The sequence below is a fragment of the Gallinula chloropus genome, assembly GCF_964237585.1.
Source record: "Gallinula chloropus genome assembly, chromosome: 5".
Taxonomy (NCBI): domain Eukaryota; kingdom Metazoa; phylum Chordata; class Aves; order Gruiformes; family Rallidae; genus Gallinula; species Gallinula chloropus.
In genome coordinates this window covers 73,530,805-73,556,421 of record NC_140090.1, presented here as the reverse complement: position 1 = coordinate 73,556,421, position 25,617 = coordinate 73,530,805, and the positions used below count along the sequence as shown (strand labels likewise).

The following is a 25,617-nucleotide window of genomic DNA, read 5'->3' as shown; positions in this document are numbered from 1 at the left end:
AAGGAATGAGGGAGGCCAAATGAGAGGGTATGATCTCAGAGCCTTCCACTGAGGCAAGCAGAATGAACTCAACTCCAGTTAGTCCTTTCACACTATCTACATCAAATATAGACACACACTGACATAGTAGTTCTAGACATACTCAAGAAACTGTTAGAATAACAGCCTGGAGAAGAGAAGGCTGCAGGGGGACCTTATTGCAGCCTTCCAGTACCTGAAGGGGGAACATACAAACAGGAGGGGAATCGAGTTTTTCAAAGGGTAGACAATGGCAGGACAAGGGGGAATGGATTAAAGCTAAAGGAAGGAAGGTTTAAATTAGATATTAGGGGGAAGGTTTTTTACAGAGAGAGTGGTGAGGTGCTGGAACAAGCTGCCCAAAGAGGGCGTGGGTGCCCCGTCCCTGAAAGTGTTCAAGGCCAGGTTGGATGGTGCCCTGGGCAACCTTGTGTAGATCCAGGCCTGGAAGTTGGTATCCCTGCCTGTGACAGCGGGATTGGAGCTCTATGATCCTTGGGATCCCTTCCAACCCATGACATTCTATGATTCTATGAATAAACACTGTAGTAGCAAGCATTGAAAATACCTCATCAGCAGTTATGGTGCTGCTTTTATACTTCCACTGTTTACTTTTCTCTTTACATAAAGACTCATTTTTCCCTAGAGATATGTTACAAAATTCAAGCTGCCTGAATTGCTAATAAATGTATTTTGAAGTTAATTAGTGTAATTTCAGAAACTAGCCTTCTGCTACATCTCTAACTGCTAAGAGCAGATCTATAGTAAGAAACAATTAGCTATACCCATTTTATTGGTGTTTTACCTTTGGACTAGATCTGATCCCTACAGCTGAATGCCTGCTTGTGGCTGGTGTGCATCATGTGGAGCCCTGGAGTTCATCTCCTGGTATGGTTTTACCTAAAAGGAGTGAGTGCAGCTCCTGTTTTTTCAAACCACCTCACCAAAACACAGGACATGCAGACGATCAGAGTTGCTTCAAAGGTACCCTACTGACCCTCTTAAAGATTAATGTAAATGCATCTTGTAATTCCTGCCTCATAGATCCCCTTTTTGCTTGCAGTACTGATGTGCAAGGATCAAAGTACCAATAAAGTTTCTCTGTAAATTCCACAGAGTCTTCGAGGCTTCTTCTTGTCTGGACCCAGTACAAAAAGGGCTGGACAAGGGAGAGGACATACTGTGCCTGTGCAGGAGCTCTGAGGAACAACTCCCACTAAGCATTAGTCACCATTAACTCTTTTAATCTCCCTATCACAAGATTGTTTCCTAGTAAGCATATCAATTTTGTGCCATGACTCTGTTCTTGCCAGTACTTACATCCCTTCCTGAAATGCTGAGTCCAAAACTGGGCACTATAATCCAAGGTTATTTCTCAAATCCCTATCCCAGAGTAAGGATCACTTCCTCTCTACTCAAAATTCCTCATATGAAAATTACTGCTGAAAGTGAATTGCAAGTCTTCTAACAATCGTTGCTTTCTAAGACAGCCTTTCCTTGGCTGATGCAGCCTACAGTCTTTGTTCCCAGATCACTTTACATTAAGAAAATTTTCTTAATTAAGACTTTGAACTAGATGATTTATAGCTCATTAAATGGAAACTACCTTCCTTTATTTACCACACAGTGAATCTCATTATCTTGCCTGAAAATTTTATCAGGAAAAAACACATGTAATAATAGAGATCTTCCATAAAATTATTGCTCAACACCAGACAAAAACTGATCACTAGAAAATTACCCAATTAAACATTTGTCCACTGCATATTTTACAGGTAGCTATATTTTGAATTCCTTCTATAAAACCATTTTTGACCCATTTAATATGTAGCAGGCTAGTTATTGCCTTACATGGTGTTAAATCAAGCTCCTCAAAGAAACAAAGACTTTCTATCAACAAGACTTCTAATACAACTTTTAAAAAGCATACAACACATTCATAGTAGTTAGCAATATTTTCAGCATGTCCAAAGTTAGTCCTCCTTACCCTCTAAAAAATACAGAACCAGTTACAGAAATCAAGTTTTGAAATCTCCTCTGTTCACCTAACAGCCTGAGACAATCCAAGACTTAATGTTCCTGGTATCAGAGAAAATTTACTGGCTACAAACACCTGTTTGGCAAAAGGTGTTCAAGGTTTTAAACAGGTCAAATAGTACAAGACCCACCACTTCTGTCTCAGCCAAATCCCCATTTCTTTTTTATCTGTGCCTAGCAAAGAAAAAGAGAGGAAGTCAATAGTTTTAAGGCATCATTTTTCTTCCCTGAGTTACATCCATAGTGTATCAGCAGGCATCAACACATTCTGCTGCAGAGTACCAAGACAGATTAGCCAGTAATGGAACAGCATGATATGATGACAGAATCACAAGGTTGGAAAAGATATTTAAGATCATTGAGTCCAACCATTCCTGTCCTATGCTAAACCATATCCCTAAGTACCTAATCTACCCATCATTTAAACACATCCAGGGGTGGTGACAACCTCATCCCTGGGCAGCCTGTTCCAGGTCCTGATGTAGTATTCATTGAAGGAATCCCACATCAGCCTCCTTTATGTTGCCTGAATATTTTAAGTTAGCCAGGTTTCTAGTAAATACTAAATTTTCTTACTGTATGTACATCTAAGACCAATAATTTCTTCATCATCATTAAATATTAACAATATTTTTAAAAGCAAATATATTTTTTTAGAAAGGCACATTTCAGAAGGAAGTTTTTGTTAAATGTACTTTTTATTAAAAATAAAATTATTACATTTTTTGACTTTCATGTCTAATTGGTTTATTGTCATGCCATTATTCTGTATTTGTATGGGTAGCAGCTAACTGCAAATAACTACAAGATCCTGTGTCCACCAAAATGTATCTAATGAGAGGACCCTATTTTTTACTCAAAACAGTTATTCTATCCCAAAGAATACCGTGTTCTCTTTCCTCAGAATACTTGTTTTAAATGTGAAATTTTCTTGAGATGCTCCTTCCACAGCATCCACAAGATGTCACCATTGTAAAAGAAAAATCAAAGTGAGGAAAAAATCACAGCATCACAGAATTGTAGGGGTTGGAAGGGACCTCGAGAGATCATCGGGTCCAACCCCCAAAATTCTCAACACCAGAAATCAGGCCCCTGCTTGAGCCACCTGGTTTGAATTACCAAACCCAAGAAAAAATTGACAAGACAGCAAGAGTAGCAAGAGGCAGGCAGAAACATTTATGATTCCAACATCGCAAATAGCCTACATAGAAGTTAACTGTCAGTTTAGAGATGCAAATAACTAACCAGAAAAGAGAAGCAAGTAGTTTTCCACAGGACTTAAGTGTTGTATTGTCTTGTATTTAATAAGGAAAAAATAATTATGTATCTAAGCCTGCACATTTGTCACAATTAAAACAATTAAGTGAAATCGATGCTAGTTTGGTAAAAACCCAAGGAACAACAAAGCAAATTATCTCTATATAACCCTACTCACTGGAGGAAAAAATAGGAAACTAGTATGTGTAGAAATGCTCGATGAGAAGGTACTAACAGTGTAACTCAGAATTTCCATTTTATTTTGTGCTCAAAGCTTCTCATGAAGATTACAGCAGCGTACATGAAGGTACAGCCTAAAAAGGGTTTCCCAAGATTTGTGATTTTTCCCCATTTTGTACTGAATGACCTGCAATCACAAGGTATCAATGCACAAATAAAAGCACCATACTCTTGCTGCAAGTTCTATTCACTTCTTGCTGGAAGTTTTAGTCACAATTTACATTGGTTTTTGGTCACTACAATCCTGGAAGGTTCTAAAGGACTCGGTAATGAGTCTGCACTGTTTCCAGTCAATGACCACACTGCCTTCCTTCCTGTGGGTGCACTGACTGCCTTTTAATCATCAACTTCATTAATTATTAAGAAATGTATTAAATCTCATGGTGTCTTTGGTCTAATAGGTGTGACGGCTCCTAAGAGTAAAAAAGTCATTTCCTTTGACATGCGAAAAGAAACAGCAATAAAACAGAAGCAGAGGCAGGAAGCGATGATAAGAGGGCATATCAGCTAAGTGATCCAGAGGCATTTTAATATTTAAGAGCAGGATGGCAATTTCAGTGCATAGCAAGCTAATCCAATTAAGACTTCTAATAGGAGTGTGAAAGGATAAAAAGAAAAAAAGTACAAACATCTAGCACAGTTAGAGTAAATCAATTAAGCATTTAGGATCTTAAATAATTGATCTTTAATAAGAAACGTTTATGGTACTGGGAGTAATACTACAGCACATGCTTGCAGTAGAACCATTACTCCACACAGACAGTCTCATACCATTGTAACAAAAGAGATTACCTTTCTTTTTCAGTGGGAAGCTATACAAATAATACACAACAAACACCCAGACAATGAACACGTACTTCAGAAAGCACTAAAACTATGATGTGATGTTGTAACATTGAGAAAGGAGAGAAGAAAATCAAATCTATCTAGACATTAAAGAAACTAGTAGAATATCTCCATGTTAAAGAAATTAGAAAAATAGGAAATTAGGCTATGGAGGAACTTAAGTCTTCAGAAGTGCTCACTCTTGAGTAATTTCTTGTCCCACCACAAGGAAGTTTACGTCAGATACTTCCACAATATCTTCAGACAGCAAATTAAAAAGCTGCAAGTCTTTTATGGCATTAGAGTACAGACATCTAGGTACACATGAAAAGTTCCTCATTTCATTTACATCTATCCTTTAAAGATGCTAATATGTTTACTAAATAGTATGCATTAAAAGCAGCTCTTTTTTAAAAAGTTAATTTGATTCCAAATAACAAAACCTTACCTTGCCAGCTATCATTGCACACACACAGCTTCTCTCCTGTCAGATCACAGTACCCATGATCTGGACTGCCACAGTTGGCTTTACAGTATGGAATATCACAGGCTTCTCCTTTCCAGTACTTGTCACACTCACAGTATACCCGGCTTGGTACAGACACACTGGTTGTACACTTTCCATGTTCTGAGCAGTTATTGGGACAAGAATTAATCCTGGAAAAAAGAAAAAAGTAAAATAAGGGAAATGACAAGCCAAGAGTTGATGACAGTGGTTTTATCTGCCAGTATTCCAAGAGCATTTGTTAGATCAAGTTTGGATTTTTTCCTGAAAAAAAAATATTCTACTTACCAATAAAACACAAATTTAATTACAACCTTACAGGCAAGTGAGCTGAAAAAGTGTCCATCCAGGGTGACAAAGTCTGTGATGCAGTCTGGATCACAAAGGTCTTGTGTTTAATATGTATTGACATTAAGCAGGGCAGCCTCTGCATGGAAACCCCACCATTTCAGTTTTTCAAGTTCCAGTATAAGCACTCTTTAATCAGTCCCTTCAAATGCTTCTTATCTCTAGGATCATCCACACTGGAAGTGCCTGTGAGAAGTAACCCTTTAATTTGCCACCACAGGCACACAGGTGAAGGGTCTTCCTGAGTGGCCTTGGTCTATACTGTAAAACAATGTTCAACATCCAAGAAGAATAAATTTGGGAAAATTGAGCAAGGAAAAATTGAAACTGCCAAAAAGCAGCACTTTTCTTTTGAATCCTTAACAATACCACCACTTCAACCTGGCCTCCTTAACTCTGCAGCAAGAGATGCAAAAAGAGGAAAGATTAGCCTGGAAAAAAACCTCTGTGACTGCTATGGGATTCAGCATTTCTGTGATACACCCTGCTAAACACTGACATCACAGGCAACTGGAGTCTATAAAATTACGTGAGCTGGTTCTAAAATTACAGTCAATTCCTTGGAGAATAGGAGGGATGGATGGAGGACATTGAAGTATCAGAATCTAAGAGATTCCATGAACACAATATGGATCTCAGGAAGTACATGCCTGATGAAAGTCCAAAAAGGATTTGAAACCATTTTGATGACTCACAACAAAGTGTTGGGTTGAAACTCAGAGTAAACTATTACTACAAACCCCTGATGGTAATGCAGACAGCTCCCTGTAGATGTGAGCTGGATACAGTTCATAGCCTTCCTTACTCTTACACAGAAGGAAGAAAGAAGTGAGGAATTAAGGCTGGCCTTTGGCCAAATGGAGCTGTGGCAGGACAGTCAGGAGGCACATTTTTCATTTTCTAAAGACTCACACCTCAGAGGACTGATTCTGTGATGACAGCAAAAAAGACAATTCCATGTCTGAACTGCAAGTGTCCTGCAGGTTTTGTCTAGTAACACACACAGCATTAAAACCACTGAAGCCATTAAGTGCTGTATAACACAGTTGTGAGGAATCTCTCCCTCTGACTTCATAGGGAAGGCGTTCTGCACAAAGGTGAACAGTTCAGTCTTTCCAGCAATAGAGGTGCCAGTTCAAAAGTAGACATAATGCCACTCCGATAGATTCATTAGGGATTTTTAAATACCATGAGAAATATTGGACTGGCAGAGTTGGATGCAGGTTGCCTGACTCCAAAGAGTACAAACTGGTTTTGGCACCGGTGTGGCATTTAACCACAGGTGCTATGCTTGTGCATTCTGCAAAACAAAGGACCAGGAGAGGTCCATCAAGATGAAGTCCAAGTCAAAAACTGCTTAGGGTTATTAAGCCAGGGAAGAAAGAGGGTAACTGATGTGAAGTGCAACAGATCAGTGACATAAAAAGAAACTGTAGGTACTTCTTTTAGCATAGAAAGAGTTACTGTTGGCTCATTTGAAAAAATAAATAAATAAAGTCTCTATTGCAATAGAAGAAAAAGAACAGAGTACGTAAAAATGTTGTTATACATAAAATGGAATTAAGAACTGGCACTATTTTTCATTTATTTTAAATCTTCCAGCAAGTTAGGTAATGATATGTAGCATGCACCACATTACCAAGCCATAAAGGAATGCAGAGTACACACACTCATTTCTGAAGAATTCCATGTCATATTGCCATTTCATCCCAAGACAAACAAAAAAAGTGCAATAAGAGCTTCAGGGATAACTGAAAAAATGTATCTAATTACAGTCGAGGAGCTTGCCAGGTGATGGCATTTTACTGATTTCAACAGACAGAAATGAAAAATATTCATTCTTTTAGACTGCTCTTTCCAATACAACGTATTTGGTGAGGTTTCCCAAACTCTGAGTAGCTATTTATTGCTTGGAAAAAGGTAGGCAAACTGCTGCAAATTACAGAAACAGTATTTCCACAGGCAATTAATAAAGACCTCTGCCTAGAGTGAAGCTATAGTCAGAAGCACAAATAGGAATTTCAATTTAATAAAGAATATGAGAAAAAATATTGCATGTACTCCCACATTTGAAGAGTGATGTTGGCCACCACATATCAAAAATTGGTATTTCTGAATGTGGAGGAATTGAAAGAAAGGAATAAGAATATCTTCCACCATGGGAAAAGCATCACATGAACAAACAGGTCCAATGGGATGAAGCGATTCTCTTGAACTAAATCATCCAGTATAAAGAAACACCGCATCATGTGTCACAAGCGTGTCCCAAATGAGACAGAAGTTGCAATCAACAGCTGGTACAGGTAAGAAAGACAAGGCTGTATCTCTAAAGCTGCTGACACAGAGGAGTGGTCTGGAGGAAAGCAAGCAGAGTTGTACCAGACTAGACATTGACATCAGGTAAGAGCTATGAAAGCTGCATGTAGACTGATGGACAACAGGAGGGGAATGTACCTGAAAAGTAGAGAAATGGAATAAAAACCTTTCAGCTGGCACAAAAATAAAAGCAGGGCTTCAGTGAAGGTGTCAAAAGCCATAAAAGCACATTCAACAAGAAAAAAAATCAAACAACAGATGATCCTAGTTCAAGAGAAGGGAACTGACAAGACAGCAGATAGAAGCTCTCTTCTATTCCATATGACAACTACCCGTGTTGGATAAATACTGGAAAGGATACGTTCCAGTTCCATATGGCACAGGAAAAATATACTCTTGGAATGGCCACGTGGCTTTACTCAGAACAATACACTTTTTTCTCATTTTCTTTCTTAGCTTTTGTTTTAAACTAGTTCCTTAATGAATACTTATTACAACCCTAGCTCCCTGCTCTTAGAAACACATGAGGAAGCATAACTCTTACACTCTCAATAAAATCAATAGATAAACACTTTCCCTGGGTTTGTAATTCTCCTGAAAGAAGTGATAGGCTAATTAACAAATTAATTCCTTATTAAGAAATACTTACGAATAAAAAATGTTAAATCCTGTTAGGTTATAAGCAGCATCACTAAAAAAGTGTAGCAATGCATAGCCAGATGTAGTGACTACTTCAGGAACAGTTTCGTTTCCACGCACTTCAGGGACTATTAAACCACTGGAAAAGAAAGCAAGAATAGTACATTTAATCAGTCTTTGGGAGAGGAAAAAAAAAAACACCCATAACACCACAAAAGAGGGAGTTAGCTATTCTGTTGGTGAAGTACATAGACAAGGTAAACTCATGAATCTCATCTTAAGACTTATTTTTAAAAAACAAATAATAAAATGTAGACAAAACTTGTCCACACCACTGCAAGGTAAGGTAGGAGTTTTTCTGGAAAAATAAACCAAAAAAACTCCCTCACACAGCAATGCAAAATTTCACATCAGATTATTCTGAGGGTATGTGCACTGCAAGTATCAGACTGATGTAGGAAAACCAAGCAATATATTAAACTACTGAGAAAAAAGATCACCTGTACAAAAGAGTGCCACATCACAAATATAAATTAAAAGCTATAGGAATCCTAAGGAAGATACTAACAATCTATAACCTGAAAGTCATTTGAAGTAAAGAACATGGGAAAGGGAACCTCCTCATTCCTTCCATTCCTGCTACAAGTCAGGCTGAATAACAGCTAGACACATTTAATAAATACAACTTTGGGGAGGGGAAAAAAACAAAAACAAAACCCTTAAGCAATCCTGTAACAATTCAGAGGAATCAGGAGAGAAAATGGTATGACTGCTATAGCTGGGCAGGAAGGGGGGATGACCTGAGCTTTGTTCCCTTAGGAGAAAGTACTATCATTTATGCAATTAGCTTTTCTTAAACTTCAGCAATAATCAGTATTTCATAACAGAGAATCAAGTAAAATTTCTGCCCCACAGAGGATGTATGTGTGTGTATATATATACATATATATGCAGAAATACTTTCTGGTTTTGCACTCAGTGGATATCCCAAGATAAAACGTTTACTGACTTCAAAGAATTAGGATCCCATGCCTCCTCTCCAATAAACTATAGCCCACTTGCATGGAACATTTTTTTCTGGAATGTTTATTAATAAGCTAATGATAACACAGCAAAGGGGGGGGGGGGGGGGGGGGGTGAAATTCATCATTTCAACAGACAGCAAATTTGTCCAGTTTAGCAATCTAAGGAAGTGGGTTACAAAATTAGTGTTTAAAATAGCTTTTGTATCAAACGTTCTGAACAAACCTCTTCATCCTTCACACAGGAATGCAGAAGGGGTTCAGTAGCCATTCTTTGTAACTTACACACAGTGCAGCATTGCCCAAGTCACAGATTGCAGTTCTCAAGTAGGATCAGACACTGACACTGTGGGCCAGTGCCACGTTTAATGCACATTAAAACTCAGGAGTCACTACTCAAAGCCTACTGCAAAACCCACTTGTAACTGCCTAGGACCATTAGCACTCTGTTCAATGTCACTAGTAAGTACAAGTGACATAATGGATTTATGCTGTGATCAGTAATGTTTTGCAATATATTATGATATAATTTTACATACATGCTCCCATGACATTAACAAAAGCAAGCAATATATTCAGTAAAACAAACCTTCTAATGCTATTTTTTCCTGTACGACCTACTTAGTCTAAAAGGGTACAAAATACACTCACCTAAACACAGCTATTAAAGGTGCATATATTGAATCTCCGTCATACACATACATGTGGTCCCAACTACATTCTGTGGCAAAGTGATTAAATCTTAATCTTAGTATTGCATTTGGGCTGGAAGAAAAAAAAAATAAAAGATTTATGTATAATATTATTTACTGAAGTATTGAGCTCATAAAGAACTTGACAAAAAAATTGATCACACCAACATAACTATTAGAACATTTTGAGTACTAACTAAACATTTCAGTTAAATAACAAAACTCAAGACAGGCAAATATTTCCCTCTTAGAAAAAATTAAAAACACCATCTTCAGTCCAAGTCTAGTAATCCCTAAATCTAACGAGAGAGTTAAATTTACTACATTTTATCAGCACTCAGAACAACGAACACATTTAGAGCAACTAAAATATCCTGTTTTAGCATACTAGCTTTACTTTGCAGTGTCAGAACTATGAGGATTAGAGTCCTTCAAGAAAAAAATCAACTAAAAATCCTCACACCAGTATTATACTAGTTATTAAAAAAAAATATTCTTAGAACACAAGTTTAAAACAGCAAGAAATACCAGTGCAAGATTTTTTTTCTCTGTTCCCATTCCTCCCATCTGAACCCTTGGAGTCAGATTTACTAGTTTTCAGTAGAGATCCAGATGGGGACTGATGATTTCTGAAGGGGAGATTTCTCATATGAGAAAATTAGCAGACTCCTAAACACATTCCATGAAACATACTGATGATTTTTGCTTATTTATTTATTTTCCCCCTACTGACAGACTGGAGTTTCTCAGTTTGGAAAACATGTTGCTTTTTCTGGGAGAGATCATTTGGAGATGATGAGCTCTCTCTATTCGTTTTTTAAAACAGAGTATTGTATACATATGTGATGTCCTTGTGTGTTGACATTTTGCACCACATTACTGGGTTGCATTACTCTTCCACATAATGTGCAGCATATTGTTTCCTCCAGCTACCCACTCTGCAACCTCCTGCAAAGAGGAGGAACAGACTGAAGACCAGCTTCAAAGGAGAGTTTGTATACAGACCTGAGGCATGTTTCCACTTCAGCATACTGTACTGCAATATTCCTGAGCTAGCTTGGGTAAAAGCAAAGCCTAGCTATATCAGAAAGATATTCAGCTATAGCCCAGTCACATAAATATTGAAGCTTCTACTTAAATGATTTTGCAAACTACCTGGAACTTCACTGCTGGTGTGTTTAAATTGCTGTCTGCATATGAGCAAACCAAAATTAAATCAGATAGATCATTACTGAACCACAGCAAGAGAACAGACATCTAAGGTAGTTGAGATTATGACAATACGCAAATACAGAAGGGTGTTATTTTCTTCTAGTACAGCAGCAGAGCTAGAACCTAGCAAAATTCTTCAGCAAAATCCTGACCCAAAGCCTGGGGGGAAAACACCCCACTTAAATTTAATAGCTCTTTGCCTTTAACAATTAGCCATACGAGTGTTTATGTCTTGTTATTTCTTTGTGCGTGTCTGCGTGTTTCTGTGGTGCATAAACTGACAAATTAACAACAGACATGAGACATCTAAACCCTAGAAACTCCGAGGACAAAATGATTTTAAAATTAAGTACATGAGGAAAACTAGAAAGAAAAAGAAATTACTTCAGGGAAGCACAAACTTTTGAGCAACATGTAACTGAGTAGTTATAATTAGGCTGGCAGCATTGTGCAGTTGATGCCATTCCCCACTAAAAGTAAGATAATGAGTTAAATAATAGAGTTCTGTTATCACATTTGGAATTTATCTAAAGGTACTCAAACAGTCAACAAATTTATCATAGGCTTTTGCGAGCTTGCAGCACTGGCCAAATTCCAATGTCAGCCTAACTTTTGCCAGCTATTTGAATAGGAATGGAATTTGGCCAACTCTGAGCAATCCTGAAAATCCTACTTCGACTTTTTTTTTTTTAATCTTTAAAACATTTAATCAAAACCAAAAACAAAACAAAAACAGATCCAGTTTCTACTTGAGGAGTTCTTTAGATCTCTGGAATATACAATACTAAACTGTCAAAAAATTAAGCTAGGAAAATCAATACTTACTATCCTTCAATTAACCATGTACATTTAGTTTTATATTTATAATTTATTGGTCCATCTGTTAAATATCCAGAAGGTTCTGTTAACCTACAAGAGAAAAAAAAAAACAGTGCTGTAATAAACCAGACACAACACAAGAGAACACACATCACCAATGTGGTAACAGATACTTTACGGACGGAAAGAAAATTGGGGGTGGGAGGAAAGAGTTAAGTGTCTCTTCATATTTCTTGTCACACACTACTTTTGCTCATAAAAAATAGAATTCTGATTATTCTATATCATTGATTTGCTGTCTCCCCCGAGGCAATCACGAGATTTTTAATTTTTCTAGTTCAGTAGCAAGCAAATATTACATGTAATTTCAATTATCCTTCACACGAAATGGATCCAAGCCAATGTAAAGGGGGTTTTGTTTAAGAGTATTTTGTTTTGCTTTGTTTGTTTCTTTTCCCATTGCCTTACATCATCTTACTTGTGAAATTAACCACAGCAGAACTGTGGAGAGAACTGTTCTAGATCAAGAGGAATTAAGGCATAAATTAGAAATTTAAATAAGCATATCTGCCAGCCTGTCCCTCTCTTATTGCTGGTCAGTGATGAGACATGGGAAATAGAACAAGGATAGAACTACACGTGCTTTATCCCACTCAAAATGTAAGTAACGACCGGTGCTGTTCCCCTCCCTTCTCTCCACCATCCCTTTTCCAAGCTGAGAAATCCTTGTTCAGTGGTTTCTCACATGGAATAACTACATTTGACCATCCCCAGTGCTGGTATTTCATATATCTTCTCTATTCTCCTAATTCCTTTCCTGAGATGCAACAGGCAGATCAGCATACTGTATTCAAGTGAACCATGAATCAGTACAGTAGCAAAATAATGACTTCCACTTTGTTCTCTATTCTCATCCTAACATTTTATTTCCGCTTTCAACGACTACTGTGCTGACATTTTAAACACAACTAGGTGCTATAACTTTTTTCCTGAGTGATAATAGATAGTTCAAGATTCATTACATATAGAAATTCATTTAATGTAGAAATAGAACCTTTTTCCTTCATTCATATATATTACTTGACATTAATCTATAGAGTGATAAAACAGCAGATGAAATTCAATAATCTATTACCATAAAAGCTTTCTGAAAGAGCTTAGTATATTCAGTACACTGCAACTTCACTATTTACCTCATTTTTTACGTCCTTTATGATTATATTCTATAATTCAGGCCTTAACACACATGGCTAGTGGCCCTACTCCACTGGAAAAGCTAATCATTCTGTTCTTTAAAATGCTACATCAGTGATAACATATAAATACATACTCAGAAACGTGTTTTTCTTTCACTGTAGTGTGGAAATATAACAGTTAAGAATAAATAGGAAAAAAAAAGCAGTTCAGTTTTTCTGCTCTGTTATTTTTTAAAAAAATCAATAGACTAGATAGAAATCCCAAGACAAGCTGACCAAGTCACAGCTGTATTTTCCCCCCTGGAGTCTAGCTGAACTGGAATTCAGTCTCTGCTATCCTACTCTCTCTGAAGCTGTAAAGACCAATTTTAAAAATATTCATTACCGCATCTTCTGCAAATTACTTACATTTGAACTCATCAAACACTAATTGCATACTTATTAACAGAGGGTCTGTAATTCCAAACATGACACTGTAAACATATAGAAGGGAAATAAAAACAAGGGAGCAGGGAAGAATTTATGAGATAAGGTCTGTGCAAACTCAGGTTTTTAAATGAGTTCCTTCAACTGTCCTGTTTATTAGGCACACTGTTAAGACACTCCTCCAATCAGTGAACGAAGATCTTTACCCACACTTTCCTTTTGATAAGCTGTGACAAAGCTCTCTAATGTGGGGAGTTGTTCAAATGATTGTACTTCAAAACATTTTCAGGGCATAAAAGCAATGCCAATAATAAATTTTATGGTTTTGAATAAAAAGAAGAAAAGCAGAAAAAACAGCTGCTAACACGAGCAACAGACTGGGAGGAACAAATAAAAACAAACAAACACCATATACTTTAGCTAAGAGAAAGTTTCCTTACTAAGACCCACCACATTGAACTGGGCTGGATGCCACAGTAGAGCCCTCCTGGTGAGCGCTACTCAACTGTGTAGCTCCTAAACAAAGCAATGAAAGGTGAGGCCTGGCTGGTAACTCCTGCTCCTCTTCTGCTGCACAGTGGAGAAGCCTCAGCGATGACCATGGGGAAAAGCTAACCATGCTCCTGCCAGGTGCTCTAGTGGGAATCAGCATCTGGCCACAGAATACTTTTGCTTGTAGAAAGCAAGGGACAAATGAAGTTTATGATATTTATTTTTGTTGAGAAATATCAACTTAACCTAAAAGTGTACTTTTATGTTTGTATACATGAGAAATACATTTCTCAGGGTGATTTCTGACTTCTTTGCACATTAACTGCATTGTTTGGACAATGCTGAACATAATATCTATCTTGAACTTAGCAGTCTAACTTGCACATCACTGATTTTGAGGTCAAGCTAGTATTGATGCTTGACCCCCAGCAGACCTTTACTTAGTAAGGCTGATTACAGGAGCAGACCCCAAGCTGGATTGGGTGCTAGACTGAAGTGAATTTTTCTTCTAAAAAAAAAGGTAGTGATGCATAAAATCCCAATCTAAATAATTTTAGTGCTGTCATATGGTTTATATACAGCTGTCTTACACAGCAGGCCACAGAACATTTATTTTGCTGCAAGAAGTGTGAAATCCCACAAGCATTCATTTGCAGTCATGACCACTAGCGCCTTAGTAGCTGCATAATGCAATGGAGGTGACTTACAAGAGTTGTTTTTATTAGATCAGCCCTTTGGCACTAGTAAAGTGCAAACAATTTCCCTTCTCACCTAGGCTGATAATTTTTTGATAAATAGTTTCTTTTGGAAGAGCACATAGCCTTTGAAACAGCTATTGCTTTGTGCTGGAAAAAGTAAAGAATAAATAAGAGCATGACATTGCTTTGCAATAATGGTTGTGGGAAATGGTAAGATAAAGCAGCTGCTTTATTTAAAATAAACACATAGCAAGACAAAGGGGTATTACTGGAAGTTTTTTGAGTCATACCAAGAACTTTTTGTATCATTTTTCTCTCCATATATTATCAAACCCCAAATCCCATAAATAACACACAGATAAGCAGTACTACTTTCACATAACCTCTTACCAAAGCAAGGGCAATACTCTCTATCATGTAACACCAGGTATTCATGGATACAGTTTTGCTCTGTGACCAACAGCAATCCTGTCAAATAATCAAAATCCAGATGACCCAAAATAACTACAGGCTCTTTAGTTACAGGAGTGGAATACCAAGAGTGATTCCTACATGCTGCACCCCACTCTCTATCGCTGAAATGAGGTGACAGCCAGACCAATTGTGTGGACTGCTTAAGCACAGTTTATCACACCTAGACTCCAGCTTTTGAAACAGAATGCATAGGGGAGGAGCTGATGTTCTATGTGATCATTTTAAATTGCACATCAGCTTTTAAAGCAAAACAGTTATATACTTTTTTTTTCAATTGGCAGGTTTATAATCAAAACATACAAAAGAGTTAGAGGTGCACACCAACAGAACATTTCTTTTCTCTATGAACTGTAAAACAGATCTACAAAACTATAAAAAGAAGTCAGGATGCTGCACAGCAGTTAAAAGACATCCAGAAGCATCAGTGAGAGCTAGTCACTCACCAAGCTTAACAGGCAATAGTAGCCTACGTGAAAGATACGTTGCACTACAGGTTGTTTCATCTAGCAGATGTATACCAGAAACACAAGGGCTAAAACCCTGAAGTCAACACAAGGCAACCAAACTGTGAAATAAAGGGAAATCTCTAATACCCTGGAAATGGCAAATGCAATCGAGTTAGAATTCACAGTGGTAACATATTTACCACTGCAGAGACTTTAAACCAAGGCTGATGCATTTCAACAAAGGAGAAAATTAAGTGCTAGTTCACTCAGGAATTATTGGTCTCAAATGAAGGAGGACTCAGTTGAGCTCAATGGCCTGCAACACATAAGACGTCAGAGCAGGTTATTACAGTGGCCCTTCCTGGCTGTAATATTTATAGATCTGTGGAAAACACCATCATGTCACCTCCTGTATCTTCCTGTAAAATAACAGTATCGTCAAATCTGTCTGATGGGGCCCTAATTTAAATGAGAGAAGTCACTGGGTATTTTCTGCAAGAAACCTTAAGATCCACAAAGCAGCTGGTAGAGGGACAGGCAGAGGTCTGCTTTATAATACAGGTATATTAGGAGAAACAAAGCATAAGGTACATTCATAATATTAAAAATAGTCACTGTTAAATAAAAGAAGGAGTTATGCAGAGACTTATTCATCTCTCTATTACTTAGTGTCATATTTCTATTCAGAATTTCATGAAAAGCTGGATTACTTTGCAATTCCTACTTCAGATATATCTGAACATAAAATGCAGAGGGTATTTTGCTATATGGATTCATCTCAATATCAGTATTCCTGTGTCAGTCAAGCACTATTCTCTCCATTGTTTCAAAATTTTCCTCCATCTTCTTTTATGAAAATTTATTTTATTTAAAAAAAACAAGACAGGAACTGTGCTTCAATGTTGTAAGATCAAATCCTTCAAAAATACAAGTAAGGGCAGTCTTTCTGGCTTGAGATCTTGTGCATAACCTTTAGAGCAAGGAAAGGGGCTTAAAGGACAAATCAGAATCACTGAGCACTATGAAAGAAACACAGAAGAGATCAAGAGGCCGTTTCTCACTCTTTATAGGAATCAACAACTCCTTTCCAGTGATATCAAGGAATGCACCACAAAGAGTATAGGTGAAACTTTTTAAGGCCCAAACTGAACCCTTTAGGGTCTCAAGTAGAAGCTAAGACATACAGACCAGTGCTGTGGAGAGAAAATGGCCCATTCCCTGCAGCAGCCACTCCCATTAAGTAATTTATTTTATGTTATATTGACTAGGAATGTTTTCTTAATATTTTTTCAGAAGAAGATCTGAAAAACAACATGTTCCAAAAAAAAGAGAAAACACCAGACTCATATTTTCCAGGTATGCAGCTTTGATTGAAAGAATTCACATTTGACTCTCCTGTATTTTTACATTCATTGCAGAACCTTGCTGCTGGTTACTTTCTTCCTCACAATGTCAATTAAAACAGATTATACTGACCATGCAGTATTATAATTTTCTTTCAGTGATCAATCTTTTCTTTCAATCAATCAAGAGGACTAAATATGTTATACATTAAGAAAATATTTTTATATGCCAATCACACTCCTATACTCGTTACATACTACTTTGTATTAATAGAAGAATGTATATTTAGCAACAGTAAGGGTATTCACAACTTTCACATGCCAGGTAATCAAAGGCAGGTTCTTAAATAGACTCTACTTTATCCACTGACAAAGCAACAGTTTCTTTTGTAGAATGTCCCTACTGCTTAATTCAAGTATTCAGTTTCTCCCTCTAACTTAAACAAAACCAGGTTCAAAACATGGTAAGAATCCCAGAGAAGTAAAATGAAGACAACGTTTTTCCCTATAAGAATATATTCTGTATTTCAAACAATAACACTTAGATCTGGCACAATTATTTTTTTCCTTGAGTGTTTAGGTTTTGGGGATTTTTTTTTCCTATTAAATTTAGCAGGGACATAATTTTGGATAAGTGCAAATTATTAATTTAAGATTTAACTTCAACACACATTTTGTTTCCCCCTTTCCTGTTTTGGAAAAAGTCTGTCATCCTATAGTACATTTTTGTAATAGTCCCCAAAACTACTGAAAGAATATTGCATAAAAGCAGATGTTCCTCTCAAAGTACAAACTTAGATGGCATCGTCCTTAAGCAATGCATTTGCAGTTACATGGAAGTTTTTTTAAGTCTGTTCTGTCCCTTAGGCTGCATAATATTATATAAAACCACAAACCACAAGCAGTTCATTTGGAACAGGATATCTCAACGTGTGACTGTGAGACATTACAAGGAAATCTATAAAGTGACTAAGAAATATGGTCATAGACTTATGAAAACTTAGTAAACAAACCAGACTGCAGGGAAAAAAATAAGTAATATGCTAACATTAAAGGTAATCCCAATATTTATTCTATTGTAAATTAACATTACTGTGGAAATACTGTATCAGACAGACTACCTAAGGATTTTCTTGTGCCTCCTCACCGTCTTAGGTGGTTCTTGCCTTTTTTTCTTAAATAAACAAAAAACCCAAATGACAAATCCCAACCACCAAGAAACACTGCCATTCAGGTGCAGGACACACCCCAACAACTCCCAACACCTCCCCAAGGCAGGATCAACCATACCAAAATCTTTCTTCACAGTTGTCTAATTTGTCCTTAACAATTCCAATGACAGAAGTCTACAATCTTCTTATACTAACTATTTTAGTACTGACATCCTTACTGTTACAGTGTTTTTCTAAATAACTAACATTTTTTTTTTCCAACTCCAACATATTATTTCCTACTCAGAGTGGACCTGGAAAACAGGTAATTCCCTTCCTTTTTCTGCTTACCTTTTACAAATATCTACCTTCATGCTTCTCTTTGCTGAATTAAGCAATTTAATCTAGCATTCTGCATGCACCATTTTCTAGACTTCCCTTCTCCAGAACACCTCCAACCCATCTACATCTCAAATTAGTACCTACTCTTCAGCTGTAGTCCGACCATCACAGCTACCAGAGAAGAATTATTTAACATACATGATGTAACCCATTCTCCTGAATGCATCTGGATTTCTATACAGCCTAGAATTCCCTGTGATTGGTAACTTCCTTCAGAGAAGAAACTGAATGATATTACTCCAGTTTATCTTACTGGGGTTAATTATGCCTACTGAGGTGTAGAAATTTGAATCCAATTCCAGCAGTCCAACCTCTCTCAGGTAGTATTATGTGGAATCAATGCGGTTTGCATGATCTGGAACTCGCTGTAAGGAAAGCTTCATTTATAATCACTTTCTCATAGGAAGATCTATTTTTTGTTTCTGTGATATAAGCATTCACTTAAAAGATGAGATGGTAACTCCTGGCCATGCTGCATAGTGAGAAATCCTACTTAAAAATCAATGGACTCTGCAAGATGAGATGAAATTCCACTTGGGTATATTTATCATGAAGTCCTTATTTTAAAATAACTTCTGCATTTTCCATTTTTCTATTAGTCAACTACGTCAACATTTTTTTGAATTATTATTTACATGCATTATTCATTCACAATGCACTAACATAAAGCGAAAATCAAGTGCACATATCTGGAAGGTCCCCATCAAGACAGCTGCATTAATTTCATACACTCTAGTGAAACTCATTCACCCAATTACAACAGGGTGCCATTTTTTGTGTTGGTTAAAACTAGGCTGTTGCCTGACATGAGCTTTGCCAATCAGAGGCACAAACACACAAGGCTTCCCTCTTCCTCACAGCTCCAATGTTAAGTCCAAGGAAAAATATTGACATGCATATAGAAACAAGCTTTTTATATTTTTACTATATGCAGAGAAATTTCCCTGTTAGTTTCCTGCAACAGCAAATGTCAACATGCTCTTTTTTACGTTTCTTTGACAAAATAACAGAACTTTGGATGAACGGAGGCCAAGACAAGAACAGGCATAGTAGTCTCACTGCACAAATGATTATTTTCATTTAACAGCTTGATACAGAAATGGGGAAAAGAACAGCACTGAAAGCACAACTTCACAGAACGGATCTGGAAAAGACAGGGTGGCTCCTACCTCCAGATTGTTCTTCAGAGTACATCTATTCTTTCAAATCTGTGAGCATAAGCCATAGCCATCCAAACAAATCAATCCAAAAGTTGACTGACTTGAATCTAAGCAAAGCAACACTATTCTCTCTACTGGTATCAAATGTTTGCTTATTTTTATAACTACATAAATGAAACGGGGTTTGGAACTAACAGGATTTCTACGAGAAGAGAAGAAAGTTTTGGGAGGGTTCAAATCTTAAGAAAAAAAAAATTTAAAAAACCTAACAAAATCTGGTCTGCCAAACACTAATACAGCAGGAGGGAGAACAGCAGCATGCAGGCAGCAAGATAAACACTTTAGGAAGCTGACTGAAGAGAGAGACAGCAAGAAAAAAAAAAAAAACAAAAAGAGAAAAAAATATCAGTGCTCATTAAATGTGTAATTGCCCTTCAGTGGACCCTTAGACTTTTTGGATAGTGATATTCACATATCATAATGAGAACCAAACACCACACAAAGTTTTTTAACAAATTACCCAGCTCATCTGCAGGAAAACTGCTCCCTACGTGTAGCTCTCACTGCGCTACTATTCCTCCGCTAGTAAATATAGCGGATCTCCATTAGAGCTTCATGTCGTTGTTGTTAATATGACTTCAAAAGCCCCTGAATTCTGTATCTGTGGGATGAACAAAAACAGATTCTTAAAGATTACAGCCCACTTGTTCAACACAGGAATCCAGGTAGACATATTTTACTGAAAAATGGTAGACCTGCTTTGCCAAAGTGTAACCTGAAGTCAGAAAATACTTTCTAAATGCAGATCTTCCCATTTGGGGGACAGGGAAGAGGGCTGTTACAGGATATTTCAGGGAACCCAAGCTACTAGATACTGTAGCATCCCCAAATACTCAGAAATTACCAACAACTAAAAAGTTTGATTATGCTCTCTGGTTTTACACCTAATGGTGGATTTACACCTGATGGATTTACATCTCATGTTTACACAAAGTTTCTATGAAATTGAGTGGAGTTGAGTCAGTCTACAGAGTCAATCAACAGTGAACTGTGTGCTTTTTCCAGAACTGCTGTAGCAATTAACAGTTGAAATCTCACCAGGGTTTTTCTAGGTGGAAGTGGTCCTCTGTCTCAACTCAGAAATCAGTGCCTTTTAAAAGATACTGCAAATGGGACACTATCTTGCACTGACCTGGAAAAAACTACAAGAAATGTAGCTTCATCTCTATCTGGAATAATATGCACATTTGGTATTTCCTATTTTAATGTCATAGAAAGGTAAAAATCATGGGAGACAGATATCTACCCTACTAGAAGTGCTCACACTATTCCAGAGATGTCATACAAAATTTTACCTATAAATAGAACTGCCACTATGATTAGAATTAAGAATTGACAGAGAATCAAGTTGGCATTTGATACAAACAGAAGACATCATATATTTCACTGCATTATTATCTCCTTTAATTACAGCTGCAAATGCTGGTTTAGATATAAAATCCAAACAGTTAAAAAGCTGTGTAAAAATAATTCCTGTTTGGAACAAGAAGCCAACCATCTATCCGATTCACAGAATGAACTCCTTGCACTCACAGTTTCACATCATGGTTACCTGTCTTCTCAGAAAAGGGGTAAGGTTTGAAATATTCAAAATTCTGAATATTCAGTCTCGATTCAGTAGAGTATTAACAGCAGTCCAAAAGTTTTCTTCTGTATCCAAACAGACAGTTACTATTAGAAGCACAGGAATTAGAAAAGAATGTGCCAGGAAGCAAGGAGACACCTCATTGCTTTAGTATTTTACAATGCTTGTATCATTTGGCCATTATTTTTATGGCCAAATGTTGCCAAGATAATGAAGAAACAACATGGAAAAAAGAAAAACCCCACATACATTTCACCAGACTTTTTTCCCTACCACAGTAATATTGTTATTGTTTCATTTAGAAAGGTTCTAAACCCAGAGACTAGTACAGTGAGTTTACCCAGAAATAAAATATTGTCCTTAATTTAGCCTGGTGTTTAAAAAACAACATTAAAAAAAAAAAGGCAGCCCTCTGTTTCCAAAATGAACATGGTTAAGTGTATTTTCTAACACATTTTGTTAATGTCTTTCACTTCATCTCTGCTGCCTACAACAGATTTCAATCCAAGCAGGTTCTACATTAAAGTAAGATTGTCTACAGGTTTTTTATTTAATCACAAGAATAACATGAGTGCAGGATAAAGCTACTTATGAAATTTTATGCCTTTGTATATACTTTAAACACATGTATGTATATATTTATATACAAAGCCATATATATGTATTGAGTAAGACAATAATTAATCAAACATGCTACAGTATGTTAAAATGTGGGGCACAAAACAGATACGTGATGCAATCTGAAGTACTTGGCAAAAAGGTAATGTACTGTGCCAATTTTTCACTGTACATCAGTATAAATCTCATTTTCATTTCTGACCTAGTTCAGGGTTTTAACTTAAGCTTCCTGAGGTAACAGCCAAATGCTCTAAATCCAGCATCACCTACTCCTGAATTTCTCATTGCCTGTTTTAGACAAGTTTCTAATAAACACCTGTGCTCAACAAACAGCAGCTATTTCTACCTTTCAGTCATTCAGACTGATTAATAGTTTTCTGCCAGAAGAACTCTGCCCTTAACATACAATTTGGTAGAAAACTACCTCCTACCATAAGGCTGCAAGCAGAAGCTCACATGAGCTCCATTAGTTCTGAAGTTATCCAAATGTAGTAAATTTTGACACACACACACAGACACACATGCTGAAAAAAACAACAAAGCCATCAGGTATCTCTTAGCAACCCTAAGACTGCAGTAATATAGTTGTTTAATTTTTTGTTTTGTTTTCAACATTAATTCAGCACCCTTGTTCTATTTATTTATATAACAGCAACCTCTTCCTCCTCTCTTCCACCTCCCATTAGCACGCATGGCTCACAACCTCAAACAGTACAAATGTTCAGATAAGAAGAGATAATAGTTCTTTAAAGTGCTTAATTGATTAATAAATTCAGAGGGCTGGTTGCCAACTAGGTTTCAAGTGCTGTCTTTTAGATAATTAGATAATCACATACTTCTGATGGCTATAGTGATTATCAGGACATTACACATTTGCCTGAAATACAAAGCACACCCCTCTGCTGTAAAGAGCTGGAATAATGGCATTCATGTCTCTGAGGCACAAGGCATTCCTGTCTGGGGATGTGAAAGATTCCTACTAGCAGTGAGAAAGCAAGGATACGTAATTTTAGAACACATCATTTGTGGCAGGTGTCATTTCACTTGTATTTTCTGTCTGACTTTTTAATGGGCAGGTAAATTGTAACCCTGCTCGGAAGTTCCAATTTTACCTCTAGAGATGGATGAAGAGACATCAGAAATGAGAGACAATATTTTGAGTCGTAACTATTCCAGTTTCACAGAATTAAACATTTCACACATGGGGGGGGGGGGGGGGGGGCGGGGGGGGGGGGGTGTGTTTTGAGGGGTTTTGTGTTGTTTGAGTGGGTTTTTATTTGGTTTGGGGATTTCTTGGGGGGGGTGAGAGGATACCTTTAGCCTGTAATTTGTTCTATACCTAAATGCAAAACCTCCAGAATTAAATACTGCAGCCAAGTTTGAAGTTACCAACAAAACTTGTTAGCAGTTTTAGCTTTGAGCTCACAGGCTCTCAACCAAAACAATACACCAACACTTTGCTCTCAATGTAAACACGAATACTTTGCAGATAGTGATGAGATGTTAGAAGCCAGGGATACACACAGAACTCTGTGTTGTATCCATCGGTGCTGTGGTTTAACCCCAGCAGCTAAGCACCACACAACTACTCACTCACTCCCCACCCCACCACGGGGTGTGGGAGAGAACTGGAAGAATGAAAGTGAGAAAACTTGTGGGTTGAGATAACAGCTTAAAAGGTAAAGCAAAAGCTGTGCACACAAGCAAAGCAAAACAAGGAATTCATTCCCCACACCCCATGTCACGCAGGTGTTCAGTCAACTCCAGGGCTCCATCACATTTAAAGATTACTCAGACAGACAAACACCATCACACTGAATCACATTCTTCTTCCTTTATAAGGTCAGCACGATGTCATATGGTACAGTATATCCCTTTCCTCAGTTGGGCTCAGCTGCCCTGGCTGTGTCTCCTCCCAACCTCTTGTGCACTCCCAGCTACTTGTTGGTGGGGTAGGGTGAGAAGTGAAAATGCCTTGACTCTGTGTAAGCACTGCTCAGCAGGAACCAAAACATCCCTGTGTTGTGAACACTGTTTTCAGCACAAATCCAAAACTCAGCCCCATACAACTAACTTGACCCCAATCAGAAGCAGCACAAGCAGTTACTGAGCTACCTACAACTTCTCATTTACCAAACTGGTAAGACCTGCTATACAAAGATTTTGCATCTTCAAAGCTGCTGTTCTGAAATGTCCTGACAATTTTAAAATTATACAAGTCTCAGACTCTTCTGAAATAACTCTTAGGCTGTGTTACACACATTCAAAGTGATTTTGTCTGAGTTTTGGGAGAAGGCACAGCAGTTATTTTTACTGTTCACTAAAACACGAAAGAACTCAAGCCAAAAATTAACCATGCTATATAAATTATAATAGCTCCATGTTTCAAATATTTGCTGTTACGTCACTTTTTTGTTTTGGCAATGAAGAACAAAACAGTGCAGAACTACCAATATACAACACAAAACTCATGGGAATCTCTGAAAAGTGGCATCTACACTTTTAGAGCTGTCCTACCAAAAAAAGAACGAAAGACACACCCAGGAAAATGAAGAGGCTGCATCCTGCAAACTGACCCATGTATGTGCCTTCCTGTATTCCTAACGAGGAAACCCAACTGAGACAGCACATGTTCAATTTGCAGTCTTATGCTTAGGATTTAAATCAGGGAACATATTAGCATAATTATGAAAGAGGCAACTCTGAGGTTCTTCAGTGTAACACTCCATGGCTTTATTCATCACACAGGCACTGAATCTTCAAACTTTGCTTTAGAATTTCTTTCTTCTAAGTAGAAAAACTAAAACCAAAAAGTTGGTCCTTTCAAATACCATCTTGATAAGGACACTGCTGGTTCAATAAACAAAATCATAGATGTTTCTGCTGAGATTTCCAACACCCTTCTGCTCTTGCTTGCCAAGGCACTGATCAGTATCAGCCAGGTGCACGAAAGAGGTTGCTGGAGGTAGGAACAGGCAAAGAGGATATATAGGAATTTGTCACAGGGGCTGTTGACCCCAGTCTCCCACAAAAGGAGAATGAAGGTCAGGGGGAAATTGCTTGGAATGCCCTGCTTGATCTTTAAGAGAGTAAACCAGCAACACACACACCTACAGGACCAGAGCTGGCTGGAGCACAGGGACAAGGCACAGCATATGGGACATGCATCCAGCCTGTCCTGTCATACCAGTGAGAGGATAAGCAAGTCTAGGACAGTCTTTCATGAGCAGAAATTCTTAGGGTTGCTCCTAGGATACCAGGCTGCACCACTTCCCCCTCAGAGAGTGATGATCTAACCTCTGCTACGGAAAGCTCTCGGAGCTGCTGCTGATCTTTTCTCAGTTCAAACACAAAATAGAACTGATCAGAAACAAGGACCCACTCTTCATCAAGACACTGCAAACAAATGGTACTTGTCCACAAAGAGGGATTTGTGTTACACAGCACAGAGTCTGAAAGCCAGCAGGAATCAACGAAACCACACACTAAAGCCGGTAAATTAGGCTGTTGGAAACAAGTAGAGGAAAAGGAATGAGAAGGCAAGCAATCACTCTGAAACAGGGTCAGAAAAAATCAGTGACCCTAAGGCTTTGAGAAGAAGTGATGATTCAGGTAGCAAAATGCACTGGAGCAGAG

At 37.6% G+C, this 25,617-nt stretch overlaps 1 protein-coding gene across 1 annotated transcript in view; it reads right to left on the bottom strand.

Annotated features, from left to right (window-relative positions):
* Positions 1–25,617, bottom strand: part of ATRNL1 (attractin like 1) — a gene marked incomplete at both ends in the record, with an annotated part of 499,083 nt that overhangs the window by 444,935 nt on the left and 28,531 nt on the right. The window contains 4 exons of the mRNA XM_084265269.1: positions 4,826–5,034; positions 8,196–8,324; positions 9,859–9,972; positions 11,937–12,020. Of these exons, the coding sequence (XP_084121395.1) occupies positions 4,826–5,034; positions 8,196–8,324; positions 9,859–9,972; positions 11,937–12,020 (536 nt within the window). The remainder of the gene's footprint in view (positions 1–4,825; positions 5,035–8,195; positions 8,325–9,858; positions 9,973–11,936; positions 12,021–25,617) is intronic.